Consider the following 15,005-nt stretch of genomic DNA (forward strand, 5'->3'; position numbering starts at 1 on the left):
TGGGGCAAAGTAGTTAGGATTCTTGCTTAAGGAAGTGGCAGAAGGGCATGGCCCCCAGGCAACACAGTCACTGCTGCTAGTGCCAAGAAAGACTCTCTGGTGGTGGTGGTGAGGTATGCTGTGGTTCACCTTCCTTTCTTTTTCCCCATGTGTGTCCTTCCTTGGTACTAGCTGCACCAGACAGGGATGATATAGGTAAGACACTTCTTACAATTTTTGGCCATGTTCCGGTTTTTGCCCTGCTGGATTCGTACAATTTCTTCATTATATTCTAAAGCTCTCAGAGCTATTTTTGTGGGTATATAGTTGTTTATTCCTTATTTTCCTTATTTTTGTTGTTATTGTGGGAAGAAGTGAGCTTTAAAACCTCCTTAGTCTACCAATTTGCTGACATCTATCCTGTATAATTGAATTTGTATAAAATACTAAAAATGGGCAAATCCACAGAGACATAAAGTAGGTTAGTGGTTGTCTGGGTCTTGGGTGAGTGGGTGATTAGAGAATAATGGCTAAAGAGTGAAGATAATTTTTTTAATGGTAAGAATCTTTCAAAAACTGATTGTGGTGATGTTATAAAATCCTATGAATATACTAAAGATTATAGAATTGTACACTTTAAATGAATGAGTTATAGATATGCAAATTATATCTCAATGAAACTGTTATAAAAATTAATATGACATCAGTTAGAAGATGGATTGGAGAGGAGAAAACTTGGAGGCAGATAAACATGTTAGGGGGGGTTGTAATAGTCCATTTGAGAAAATAATGGTATATACTATGACAGTAATATTGGGAAATGGAAGGAGGATAACATGGCAATACAATGTATTATAGAGTTATAATCAATAGAACTTACTATTGGTTGCATGTGGAGTGTGTAAAGGTGGGAAGACAACGAAGACTAAAGTTTTGAATCTGGGTAAGTAAGAGGGTTTTGTTCTTATTCCTAGATACTGGAAGCATAGATTAAGTAAACACGTTAGTTTTTCAAAGGAAGGGGGTGAATTCAGGACAATTTTAGTTTTTTATGTGTTGTTAGGACCATCTTAAACAATGTCCAGTATCTAATTTAAAAATTTCAGATTAATGTCAAGAGAGGTTTGGCTAAGTATTTATGAGTAACCAGTAAATAGATGATAATTGACACCAGAAGTTAGCTAAAAGCTTCCATAGAGAAAATATTGAGAAAGGAAGAAGGGGACTAGAGACAGAGCCTTGTGGGAAACAGCTGAATATAAGAAGCAGCAGTAGTTAACAGGTTAACTAAGGAGAACAAAGCAGAGACAAAAAAGGAAGGAGTATATTATAAACAGAGAGAACAGTATCAGAACTGCTTTACCAGAGGATTGGACATAAGCTTTTTTTTTTTTTAAAGATTTTATTTAGTTATTTGACAGAGAGAGATCACAAGTAAGCAGAGAGGCAGGCAGAGAGAGAGGAAGGGAAGCAGGCTCCCTGCTGAGCAGAGAGCCCAATGCGGGACTCAATCCCAGGACCCTGAGATCCTGACTTGAGCTGAAGGCAGCGGCTTAACCCACTGAGCCACCCAGGCACCCAGACATGAGCTTTTAAAGATAAGGATAGTAGGAGAGAGACTAAGGGTGTCTCAGGAGGGAGAAAAACAAAGTCACAAAAATAAAATGGAAACTGGTACAGAAATAATAGAAAAAAAAAAAAGATCTTAATAGTCCTGAGACTCACCCACCACAGCTTCTTGGGGGACCTGAGAGATGGAGGAAAAAAAAAAATGATGTGGCCCAACTGGCAATCCTTATTACCCTTCCTAGGTGAGGTTCTCACTTACCAATGGAACATCCCAGAAAGATCTGGCCCAGGGCCCAATGATTCTGCTTGTGTTTCCTGGATCTATTATTCTGCAGTGGATCCCATCAAGGTAAAGACAATATTGGTTTCCTGGAGGTGAGTTTCATAAATGGGTAGAGCCCAGCTCTGAAATACTGGAATCCAGAGTTTGAGGAAAATTCCTCAAATATGAGGCTTATTTTAATAGACAGAAGGAGAGATGAAGAGAATAGGTAGCACCACATATTTGTCCTAAGATTTTTTTTTCTTTGTTTCTTTTTCTTTTTTTTTGGATCATAAAGTCTATATGCCTAGGATCTAGGATTGTTGTCAAGGGATTCAAATGTTAGCCCCAAATTAGGTTCACTGTTGCCTTTGGGGTGACTTTAGATGAGTCATTATCTTCCTGTTTCCTCATCTGGAAAATGAGTTTGTCTATCTAGCCAACCATTCATAGTCAGCTGAGAGCAATCACTTATTGAGAGACATTTTAAGTATTTGGTGCTTTGGGTGATAAAAATGTAAGGATATAGATAGCTCAATAGATAGATCGATCGATAGATAGATATAGATCTACTATCTATCGATCTATCTATTAAGGATATCTATCTATAGATATCTATCTATAGATATCTAAGATATCCTTAGATATCTAAGGATATCTATTGATCTACAGATATCTATCTGTAGATCAATAGATAGATATATCTATATATAGATAGATAAAGATCTATAGATATAGATATCTATAGATATCTATAGATATCTATCGATCGATCTATAGATCGATTGATAGTAGATCTTTATCTATCTATCTAGATAGATAGGTAGATAGCAGCTCCTTAAAAGCCATATGAAAGAAAATGCTATGGGGGTCCATGAGAGAGTGATTACTTCTGCTTGGAGGAGGAGATAATGAAAGGGAACCTGGAGAAGGCACCACAATGGAAAGTGTATATAATTTAAACCTTGAAATGTAAATAGAAGTATATCATAATTTAAGGTGTATGGCAGAGAAGAGGGCATTACAGGAAAAAAAAAAAAGATTGAAAAAGAAAGCATAAGGAAAACTACTGGATAGTAAAAGTGCCTTGTGGGTTTGGTGATCAATGGATAGACCAGCCTAGCTAAAGTATTGGTTGGATAGTACACTTAACCTCTGTCCCAAGATGATTCTGAGAATGAATTAAGGTACATATCAGGGGTGCTTATAAATGTAAGACATTATGATAAAGTGCTGAACACAGTAGAACTGGACGTCAGTCTTGCACCCATTAGAGCACTGCTACCCAGGAACAACTCCGTTTTTTTTTTTTACTGTCACCTCCTTTTTTCCCTTCTCAGGACATGTATAGTGGCCTGATTGGACCCTTGACCATCTGCCAAAAGGGCACCCTGGAACCTTATGGAGGCCGGAATGACATGGACAGAGAATTTGCCTTGTTATTCTTGATCTTTGATGAGAACCAGTCTTGGTATCTGGAGGAGAATATAGCAGCCCATGGGCCCCAAGAGCCAGGCCATGTTAACCTACAAGATGAGACTTTTCTGGAGAGCAATAAAATGCATGGTCTGTAGAAAAGAACCTATCCCTCTTCCAAAGAACTCCTGACTAGTTGCATGAAGGTATAAGATAGGCCCATCACTACCTAAGGGAGCATAACTCTTTTTTTTTTTTAAAGATTTTATTTATTTATTTGTCAGAGAGAGAGAGAGAGAACACAGGCAGAGTGGCAGGCAGAGTCAGAGGGAGAGGCAGGCTCCCTGCCAGGCAAGGAGCCCGATGTGGGACTCGATCCCAGGACGCTGGGATCATGACCTGAGCCGAAGGCAGCCGCTTAACCAACTGAGCCACCCAGGCATCCCGGGAGCATAACTCTTGAAAGGATGGGGAGGATTATAGGAAGGTGTTAAGTGGACAGATTAGAACTGTCTCCTACTATTGTGCATTTATATACACAAAGTGGATAAGCAGTCCACACTAGATCAGGTGCCCATAAAGCAAGAGCCTGAGAGACACCATAAAGTTGTAGTGGCACCAGCATATTTTAACACACTAGAAAAAGAAGATGGAAATTTATGACCCTCAATATACGTGGTGAAGTGGCTTCATTAGGGCCCCTTTGCTTCAAAATCATGGGTTTAGTTTCTCAATATTATCTTATTTCTTTGCCACTCTGGATCTGGGATCTACTTTGTCAATAGATTCCAATATACATGGATGAAAGACAGTTTGTCTTTTAGTCTACTTTCAAAACAAAGTTTCAATGTACAGATCAAAGAATTGGAGAAGAGAGCCTTAGAATATAGAGTGCTGGATTCATACTGCATACAATGAAGAGCTTTTTGATGTTTGGGTGAATTTTGGAAGGAAATTGTACATCCAAGCCTTCCTTTGTTTCAGAGATCTGTGTATCATTTCACAAACAAGAGAAAATCTCAGAGTGAACATTTAAATACATTGAAATGTATGAAGTAATTTCTCACCATCCTTTCTAGTGCAGCATTTCTTTGACCTGACTTGAGGATAAGGTGCAGCTTTGATAGAGAATCCAATAGAACTCAAAATCAGTATCTCATTGTCACATGGATTTTAGCTATTTACCCTTGATGGAGATATAAGTGATTCACATTAGAATAGAGGAGTCACAAAATGAACAAGGTGAACTTTTTAGCTCTTGTCAAATCAGAAAAAATAATTTACCCAGGAGAAAAGGGGAATTATAACTTGTTAGTGTCCATTTGTTTGATTAATCCCCATTTCTATCTATTTACATTTTCATTCATTTAAACTCTTCAGGTATCAGTCCATCTGCTTATTTATCAGGTACTTGTTGAGCTCTTTATGAATGCTGGTACTAGAGATAAGAAGATAATTTGGGGGTCTGAGGGAAAATAAATAATATATTCTTCCCTTCTCTTCCACATTCTGGAAGCAGTTAAAATTGAAAAAAAAAAAATAGGGATTCTTAAGATCAAGTGTGAGTCTATTAAAAAGGCTAATTGGAAAACTAAATTTATTTCTGAAACTAAATGACTTGCTAATACCACCTCTTCAGTTGATAAATCTCCAACCCTGGCATTGACATAAATAAACAACAATACCTTTCCCTTTGCAGGGGCAGGATTTTTCTCTATAATGGCATAGTAAATTCATTTGCATTCTTTTCTGAGGTCAGACTGATTCAAGAGACAGAAGATTCAAGAGACAGAAGATTCAGAGGGGGTGGAGTTGATCATTTTAATTTCTTTTTTCACATTCACAATTAGTTGGGGTAAAAACAGAGACAGACTATAAATTCTCCTTCCATTATTTCCCCTCTTATAGTGTACAGTAAAAATTACTTCCCTTCCATGAGAACACAAGGGGTACAGAAATGTGTCCTGGACATAGTCCTGACAATGGGAGTCAACATGGCTATGGGTAATTTGTTGTCTTTAGAGCATAGTATATAGCCTGGGAAGAAACAGATAATGAGGCCCATGCATTAATATCATTATTAAGTCTAAGAACATGACAAAGTCTTGTTATTTAGCATATATTATAGGTTCAGGTGTCTCCTGGGTGCTCTGAAGAATGAAAGGAAACTATATTAGTATAGTACATATATTCATTTCCTGCTTACAAGGAGCCTATATTCTAGTTGGGGATATAAGCTTCCACAAATTAAAAGATGGAGTTTCTGGTGAGTTCCAAATAGTGGTACAAACAATATTGTAGGGGTTCAGAGGTAGAAGGAGGTGAAAGGAATGAGAAGTGCTAGAAGAAGTAGATCAAGAAAGTGTTCTTGGATAAGGTGAAATTCTGACTGGGATTTGAAAAGATGGATGAAAGAAGGCAGTATTTCTAGGGGTAAAGATCAGAAACATGAGCAAGGACACAAAGAACATGCATATGGGAATATATGGGGGTTAGTGAATAAAACACCCTAATTGGAATAAATGTTTTAGATCAGAGATGAGCAGGGGGAGGTGGTTTAGGCTGATATTTTGAAGGACCTTGTTGGCTGAACTAAGGAGCTGTGGTCTTCATCTTTTAGGCAGGAGAGAGCTATTATAGTATTTTAAGCAGTAGAATGACATGGTCAGATTAGTCATTTAGAAAGATCACTCCAATAAGACCAATGTGTAAAATGAACTGAAAGGAAACAAATAGAATAGAGATTACAGAAGTTAAGAAGCTATTGCCGAGGGTGTTATGCACAAATAATGAATCATGGAACACTATATCAAAAACTAATGATGTGCTATATGATGACAAACATAACATTAAAAAGAAGCTATTGCTCTCATCAGTCATGATAGGGATTTGCCCTAAGGCAGTGGCAATGAGAAATGAAAATGAGAGAAATGAGACTTTCTTTTTTACAGCCATTAATGGAAAGCTCTACAGCAACCTCAGGGGTCTTACCATGTACCAAGGAGAACGAGTGGCCTGGTACATGCTGGCCATGGGCCAAGATATTGACCTACACACAGTCCACTTCCATGCAGAGAGCTTCTTATATCGGGTGAGTGAGAAAAACACTGAGTACCTCAAGAATGATTAGAGGAATGCTTTGTTAGTCATTGAGGAAGAAGGGAACAACTTCTTAAGGAGCAAGATATTAGTTGAAAGAGGAGAGGTCTTGTACATGGAGAATTGAGCTGGGAATTCTAGTTTGGCTGTATATTCCAGGATCAGTCACTTCCCTCTAGTCCTTAGCTTTCCCTTCTAGTATAGAAGAAATGAGTAGCTTGTTTATGGTATAAATAAGTTGAAGAAAACAATGTAATCGGATATCAGACAAGGGCTAGAGAGATAGTGAACAGTGGTCCTACGAGCAAGAAATTTCAGAGTGATATCTCAGAATCTATGAAAGTTCTTAATCTATTTTAAAAAGAACTTCAATTCAGGAACTACATGAAACAACATGCAGGTTTTGAAAGAAAAGGAGATTTTGCCCTAAGGAAAGGGGGCAGTGTTGAAGACACTGGTATAGAATTAAAGATAAAGAAGTGTGATGAAGGTGATAGCATAGAGAGGAAATTAAATTGAGTTCAATTTCTGAAGGAAATATGTGGTTCCTTCCTGGGAGTCAATGCTTAAGCCAAATTCCCCAGCCTGCTGAAAAGTATGGAGATACAGTTTAGCCCACAGAGGAAGCTGGATTTTTTTTTTACTTTGTGACACTTTAAGAAAAAGGAAGAGAGGGTCTTCTCTGTTGATTCAATTTGTGTGGGTGAGCTTATTGGGAAGATGGATAAGTTGGACTCTTTTTTTTTTTTTTAAAGATTTTATTTATTTATTTGACAGAGAGATCACAAGTAGGCAGAGAGGCAGGCAGAGAGAGAGAGGAGGAAGCAGGCTCCCTGCTGAGCAGAGAGCCCGATGCGGGCCTCGATCCCAGGACCCTGAGATCATGACCTGAGCCAAAGGCAGCGGCTTAACCCACTGAGCCACCCAGGCGCCTGATAAGTTGGACTCTTAAAGCTGCACTCTGATCTATGAATTTTGGAGCCCCATGTCCCTGATTGGGACATTCAAGCTTTTTAGCTCCCATAAGCTCTGAGATTCTATCTTTACCCTTCATTTCCTCTTACCCACCTCCAATCTTTATTGTAGAATGGAGAGAGCTACCGGGCAGATGTGGTGGATCTGTTCCCAGGAACCTTTGAGGTTGTGGAGATGGTAGCCAGCAACCCCGGGACATGGCTGATGCACTGTCATGTTTCTGATCATGTCCATGCTGGTATGGAGACCCTCTTTACTGTCTTGTCCCAAAGAGGTAAGCTCTAACTTCCCAAGATTGGAAGTCTTTAAACACTTTATGTAACCTACTGGAACCAGTTAATCCCTAGAAATCCCTTGCACCTGTCTTTCTGATCCTGGAAGAACCAGGACTTAAGACAAAACATGCCCCTCTCAAGTGTTGTCTCAACTAATATTGCTCATTCTCCATTGTCCCCTTGTTCCTGCATCCTCCTGATTACTTTGACACCTATTGATTTCACATTGGTTGACCCAGCCTGAAACTTGTTAGGCTCAAAGCATTGATGCTTACCATAGATATGTTTCCTTTGAAATACATTTCATTTGAATATAAATTTATTATTTTAAGGGTCATTAGAGGTGCTATTTCAAGAAATCTTGCAACTAAGTCCTTAAAGAAGAAGAAGAAATAATTCTAATAGTCACCTCCTAATTGATTTGTGGGGCTTGTGAAAAATTTCTTTCTGTCTTGGAACAATTTGGTCTAAAGCTAGATGGAGATATTGGCCATCGATTACAGTTTACCCCAAAAGAGATGCTACTAAGAATGAAAAAAAAAAAAAGGTTTTGTCTTATATTTTTATATGGAGAGTGAATTGCTGGGGTAATTTCTTTACCAAAAAATTGTTGTTCATCACCAAGAATATGAAAGTTTAGGCTGCCATGGACTTTGTGTCTTTGAGTCATTAACTGCTTAAGAGCCTCTTGACCTGAGTCTATGATTTCCATCCATTGGCTCTCTGTCAGTGGAAACAGAAAGTTTGAACATGTCTTTGGGCATTCAAACAAGCTTAGAAAACCAGGGTAGAGAACACAATTCTGCTATTTACCCCCAGGGAAAGAGAAATTGTCCATTATGATAGCCTGTATCTTGGACAAGTTTTATTCTCTAGTAAACCATAGTGTTAAAATGTGGCTTCAACTCTAGTACTACTACTTCTACTCCTACTCTAGTACTATTCTTTACTACCCAGATAGGTCCAAAGAATTCTTTGTTGTATTTTATCAGTCCTTAGAACCAAAGTCAAGTGATGAATTTATGTTTCATCAAGATGTTATAGGTTCAGGGCACCTGAAAGGCTCAGTCAGTTAAGTGTTTCCTTTGGCTCACGTGTGATCCCAAGGACCCAGGATCAAGCCCCGTATGGGGTTCCCTGCTCATCATGGAGTTTGCTTTTCCTTCTCCCTCTTTCTCTTTCCCCTCACTCATCATTTCTCTCTCTCAAATTAATAAATAAAATCCTTCTAAAAAGGTGCTATAGATTGAAGACAACAGGTTTTATCTGTCTATGGTGAGTTATCCAAAATCTGGACCATTTAATAGACAACAGACTATCACAATAAATATCACCAATGACTAAGTTTAGTTCATATCTCTAACAATAAGCCAGCCCATAAAGCTCACCTATTTGCTTTTTTGTTTGTTTATACCTCACGATAGTCTAATTCAATATTGCTCCAACTGCATATGTGATAACTGGCCAACTATAGTTGAAGACAGATAGGGAAGAAAGGACTAATTGTTGAAATAATGTTCCTAATGAGGAAACAGGGGATGAACACTGGAGCTAGAGTGAAAAATTAGACTGGAGTAAGTTTTTGTTTGTTTACTAAAAGGAGAGGGAAAAAAAAAAGAAAATGACCAATGGCTTGTGAGAAAGAATATTTACGTTTTATGATCTCTGCTTCATTTGTGAGAAAGGAGAAAGAGTCATCTGCTGAGTGTGAAATGTGGTTGGTAAGATAAGGAACTTCAAGAGAGTGGACTAAGGTTTTAAATAACCATTCTGAGAGAAGGGAAAACAAAGTTAACTCTGAGTGATGGAAAATAAATTGATTATTGGCAGGCATCACTAAGGGTCTAAAGTTGGACACAAAGAATACTGGTGTTTACAATTACCTGATTTTTCTCCACCAGTATTCAGCAAAGTCAGACAAAATACAGGGAAAACATAGTTACTGTGTTTTTTGGTAGATGATTATAGTACTTCTGGTTAATTAGTAGTTGAAGTGATAGACCATAAAGTATAGATAGACCAGGAAAGAGAGGGGAGACAGGATAAAGCTAATAGTTTTGGGGGGGAAATGGAAGAATCTAGGAGCTAGAGATATTTATGAAGTAAGGATACCAGGCTAAATGGAAAAAGTAGCATTCAAACGCTGAAAGAACAGGAGGATGTTATTAGATTTTATATATCTGAGATGAAGCAGTTCCAAATAACAAGTCCCATGTGACCATGGAAGGTGTTGATAGATAAGAGTAGATGTAAAATTTGGAGTTAAAAGTCCAGAAACTGTGAAAAACTTGAGTGGTGAATGGTGGGAACTGAGGAAGAGGAAGACTGAGCCAGGTACCAAATTTATTCCATGAATGAAAATAACTACCAAGTAACAGTGACAAAAAATGATTGTGAGTTTTCTAGACAAATAATATAAGCTTTAAACAAGAATATATATATATATACCACAAAAAAAGGAGGGACAATTATCTCAAAGCAGTATTGAGAGGATATAAAGGAAACATAGTTCTCAGAGAAGATCTCAGCCTCATTAAAGCCAGAAGAGGAAGCAGTGTCCCGAGAAGAGTTTGGATATGTTGGAATGTGCTTTTGACAAAGAGCAGAAATTTCCTGAAAGGAGAGTGTGAAAGGGTGACAAAATAAGAATGTGGATGGGAAGTACCAATAAATATGTACATAATAGCAGAGGAGTGACTTTCCTTTTGGACTCCTAAGCCCATGTTTTTGCTTATATTTTTGTCACTACTCAAAATCAAATCCATATACCAATACTGACTTTGACCATAAGGTAGTTAATTCCAGGTGCCTTCATTTTGCTCAGAATACCACAGAGAAATTCTTCTAACCAATGCCAATGCCCACAGCAAACCTGTGGATTAGTAAGAATAATAAAACTAACTAATTTCTTTTTGTTTTCCAGAACACATAAGCACTATTACCACCATTACCAAAGAGACTGGAAACGGTAAGAAGAATAACAAATAAGCTGGATAGTTACATGTAGTACGTACTTGGTGTAGTGCCCCTGGAAGATGAGATTCACTGACCAAAAGGTGGACTACAATACTAGCGAGAAGCATTATGAGATTTATATAACATTTCAAAAGCCAGGAACCTAAGGTTCAACTTCTTTAAGCAGATTTATTATCTCTGGCCCCCACTCCCAACTTCCTAAGTTGAGGAAAACAGCCTCATCTCCAGTTGAAGGTTATCTCTTCCCACCTAATATGTTAGGGGAAAGAAAATTCAGGGTTTCTCTGGGTTGGACATGAAGGAGCTATGACAGACTTAAGGTACTCATATAAACAGTACGAAACTAGTACAAATACCATCATACAGCCTGCTACAGTCTGCCTCAGCCATTTTTATTTTTGTATCTATGGAATACCAAATTGTTGACTCTCCAGAACCAGCCATTTCTGCCCCCCCCCCAGCAAAAAAAAGTGGAAGTTCTTGTCCTACCTAAACTAGGTCCAGATAGTTCTTTCACTCTCTCCCACACCATTTGAACCTGGACTTTTTTCAGTCCAGACTCAGAAAGTTATGAGCGCTAGTAAGAATGTTAGAGATCATCAGTTTAGTTTGGCGATTTTTTTCAATTATGTTTGGAAAAGTCCTAATAATCTCCCTAAGTAACTTATAAACTGTCAACCAGGGAACTATGGTATGTCCTGGCGTGATTGGGGTAAGGTAAAGTGAGGCTGAGAGAATGGAATGTCATATATATATATTTGTGTATTTGTATATGTACATATATATTTGTGTGTATATACATATTTTATGTGTATATTTGGATATACATAATTCATACTTCTATGTACATATATATTTATAAGTTCTTCTTAGAAATGTTTCACAATTGGAAAAAAAAACCCTCAAAAACTGTAATTGTGTACCAATAATTGTGTACATAAGAAACTGAGATGGAAGGTAATTTGTCCAAGGTCACAAGAGGAGTTAAGTGGTAGAATATAAACTCAGAACTAGGATGTTTTCCAGTTTTCATTTGAACTCATTATATTTCATCTTCTCTCCATTCTTTAAGAATGTTCATTCATCTGTTTATATATTTATCAAACATCTACTAAGTTCCAGGGACACTAAATCTAGTAAGACATATTCATTGCTCTCCAGGAGATTTGTGTCTAGATATGAAATGAGACACAAAAACAATAATTGCACTGTTAGTATACATTGTTAAAAAAGGAGGGGGGGCAAAAATAACAACTATTCTTTATTGTGCATTTGCTATCTTCCAGGTGCAATGCTAAATATCTTATAAATATTAATTTACTTTAATCTCAAAAGAAATCTCTGAGCTAAGAAGTATGGTTCTTTTTTTAAACTTTTTATTTATTTGACAGACAGAGATCACAAGTAGGCAGAGAGAGAGAGAGAGAGAGAGAGAGAGAGAGGGGGAGGAGGGGGAAGCAGGCTCCCCACTGAGCAGAGAACCCAAATAGGGACTCGATCCCAGGACCCTGGGATCATGACCTGAGTCAAAGGCAGAGGCTTTAACCCACTGAGCCACCAGGTGCCCTGCTAAGTATGGTTCTTATCACCATTTTATAAAACAGAAGACTGAAGTGCAGAAGTGAGGGAGATTAATTCACTTGGCCCAGGCAAGTAAATCACGGGCATACAAACAGGAAGGATACTTTGGGAACACAAGAAAGGACCATTAACTCTCCAGCTAAATTGAAGATGGCTTTTCAGAAACCTGTAATATTTAAGAGGGGTATAGAAAGATGAAGAAGGAGAAGGGGTGTTAAGAAAGTCTTGGGAGCCTGAAAGAGTGTCACTTACTCTGGGAAACAAAGAATGAGTTATTGTAGCCAAGAGTAGAAGGTAAAACTTAAAAAAAGAGGCAAGTTAGAGCTTGACTGTGAGAGTTGGAATGCCTGGCTTAATTCTGAATTTTATTCTGTGGGTTAATTAGAGATGAGCAAAAGTCTGTATACCAAGAACTAAGACAATCAGATTATTTCACCTGGAAAGATCAAAGTGACATCAGTATTATCATGGCTTAAAAAGGTGAGAGACCAAACAGCACAGTGGAAAGTAGCTGTCATGGTCCAATAGTCAAACTGAGCATTGATAAGCTAGATGATTGAGTCATACTGCCTCCCTGAAGATTCTACTCATTGTCCCCACTTCTATCCTCTGGAAACATGCAAACCAAATCCAATTACCTTCATTATTATTATTTTTACATCACAAGCCTTTATATATTTGGAGAAACATATTAAGGCCCTTTCTAATCCGAGTTTTAGATCTTTCTATGGAGGGTTTGGGATCTCAGTGATTCCTAAGGGCTTTCTCAGCTGTGACATCATGTCACACAAATTCTTTGTGGCCTATAAATCTGTCTTCATCATCTGGTCTTTTAGGGATAGTAGCAGTTCTTCTGTCCAGTTTTGATGGAGTTATTTCTTCTTTCCCAGGCATTGACTGCAAATGGTGCCCCATTGGAATACTCTCTAACTCAGGGTTCCTATTTTTCTCTTATTCCATTTCAGAAAAAGTCCTCAGAGACATTGGAGAAGGAAATGTGAGGATGCTGGGCATGAAGATCCCTGTAAAGAATATTGAGATACTGGCTTCTGTTTTAATTGGTATGAATGTCATTCTCCTGTTCATTGCTCTGGCTCTTAGTGGTGTGGTCTGGTACCAGTATCGTCAAAGAAAGCTACGACGCAACAGAAGGTCCATCCTGGATGACAGCTTCAAGCTTCTGTCCCTCAAGCAGTAACACTGAATCCTGCAATGATACATCCTGAATGCAGTCCCAGAAGGCCATGTTCTAGTAACTGACCCTACTGTCAAAGGGACATGGGAGGTAGAGGAGCAGAGGATGGAATCAAAATCATCTGGCATTTCTTCACTTATTTATTTACATGGAAGTTATGTACTTTCTCTTTATTATTTTTTCTCCACATGGGCAGCTGGGGCAATGAATTTCCCTTGTATCTTATATCACAAATTTCAACAGCTGGTATATATCAACCACTGACACTTGGAAGATCTGGAAATTCCCAATAACTGATTCTTCTTACAAAGTAGATACCAAGGGTAAAACTCATTGATTAAGTTTCTGTTACTTTTCATGGTCTAGGCAAGTTCACTCTGATCCAAGGCTAAGTGAGCTGCAAAGATAATCCACTTCTAAACTAAGGACTAAGAAAATAGGCATACTGAAAAATGGATGGGGTGGTATTTGAAGATAAAAATTTTATTTTGATTTTCCTTAAGAATAAAAACTATTTGGGGTAGATAGAATATTGTTGCTATTAGTACCTGCAACCCCTGGTGCCAGAAGTTCCTCAGGAAGTCCTCCAAGTTTCTGGCACAGTTACAATAAAGGCAATGTTGGGTGTCCTTTCCCTATTTTAGGCAACAAATCCTGTACATCCAAGTACTTGATGGAAGACTATAAGAGTGAACATGGTGATTTAAAGGATCCCTGTGGCCTCTGGGTGTTTGTGACTGTGATGGAAACAGAACTCACTGGGAGAGTATAATATGGGTTTGATTACCCTGTTTGTGGAGTTTGCATGTTTGTGTTTTGGAAATGAAAAAGCTGTCTTAATCAGAGTGGTTGGTACCATCTTTTAACCCATAAGTACCAAAATACTTTTTAATTATAAAAATATTATCCAGAGGGAAATAGGGGGCTTAAACCTGTCCACTGGGCAGGGAGAGGTGATCACAGATCTCATGGACTCCTTTGAAATTGGGGGTATAAGAGGTCTATTTGTAATTTGGGGAGCTTTTTAATAGGAGAGGATCCTTCTCTCTGGTACCTTTGAGCAATATTCCTTTGTCACCTATAAGTTCAAGCCTCTCTGAAACCTTGGTCAGATACCACAGACAGACAAGATATAAAGCATGGATGAGATAAGATGACCCGACCTCACTATAATATCCTTAATACCATTTTACATGACAAGTGGAGAACAGAAGACATAGAGGCAGAATGAAGATAATAACTGAAATAGGCAGTGCTTTACACTTTACAAATCACCTAATACCTGATTGTATTTGACTTGTTTTAGTTCTATCAAGGTGATATATGTTTTATATATGAATAAAGAAAAGATCAGATGGAGTAATTTTACCCAAGGTCATTTAGCTAGAAATTGAGTAAAGATTCATGTCTTAATTTGTTTGACTCCAAATACCTGGTTTCATTCGGTATATAATAGAAACTTCGATTGACTGCAACTTTTCCTGTCTTCTCAGGCAACCCGTCTGCCTAGTTAGGTACCCTTTGCAGATCAAATGTAGAAACCCACAAGACTGGTACTCAGTTGCCATATAACATGGAAAGTTGAAGAATAAAACACTGTCTAAAACCTATTATTCATTTTGGCTTACAGTAGTCAGTGGCTTTCTGGAGACCTTCACGGGAAACAACAGACACATAA

The 15,005-nt window shown here is 38.0% G+C and overlaps 1 protein-coding gene across 1 annotated transcript in view; it reads left to right on the forward strand.

Annotated features, from left to right (window-relative positions):
* The window catches only part of LOC116583382 (hephaestin), a 133,717-nt gene extending 119,415 nt beyond the window's left edge, over positions 1-14,302 (forward strand). Inside the window, exons 16-21 of the mRNA XM_032331479.1 lie at positions 1,791-1,897; positions 3,151-3,376; positions 6,178-6,317; positions 7,412-7,574; positions 10,499-10,543; positions 13,098-14,302. Coding sequence (XP_032187370.1) covers positions 1,791-1,897; positions 3,151-3,376; positions 6,178-6,317; positions 7,412-7,574; positions 10,499-10,543; positions 13,098-13,330 — 914 coding nt within the window. The 3' untranslated portion in view covers positions 13,331-14,302. The remainder of the gene's footprint in view (positions 1-1,790; positions 1,898-3,150; positions 3,377-6,177; positions 6,318-7,411; positions 7,575-10,498; positions 10,544-13,097) is intronic.
* The last annotated feature ends 703 nt before the right edge of the window (positions 14,303-15,005 follow it).

Source organism: Mustela erminea, chromosome X (genome assembly GCF_009829155.1).
Source record: "Mustela erminea isolate mMusErm1 chromosome X, mMusErm1.Pri, whole genome shotgun sequence".
Classification (NCBI taxonomy): Eukaryota; Metazoa; Chordata; class Mammalia; order Carnivora; family Mustelidae; genus Mustela; species Mustela erminea.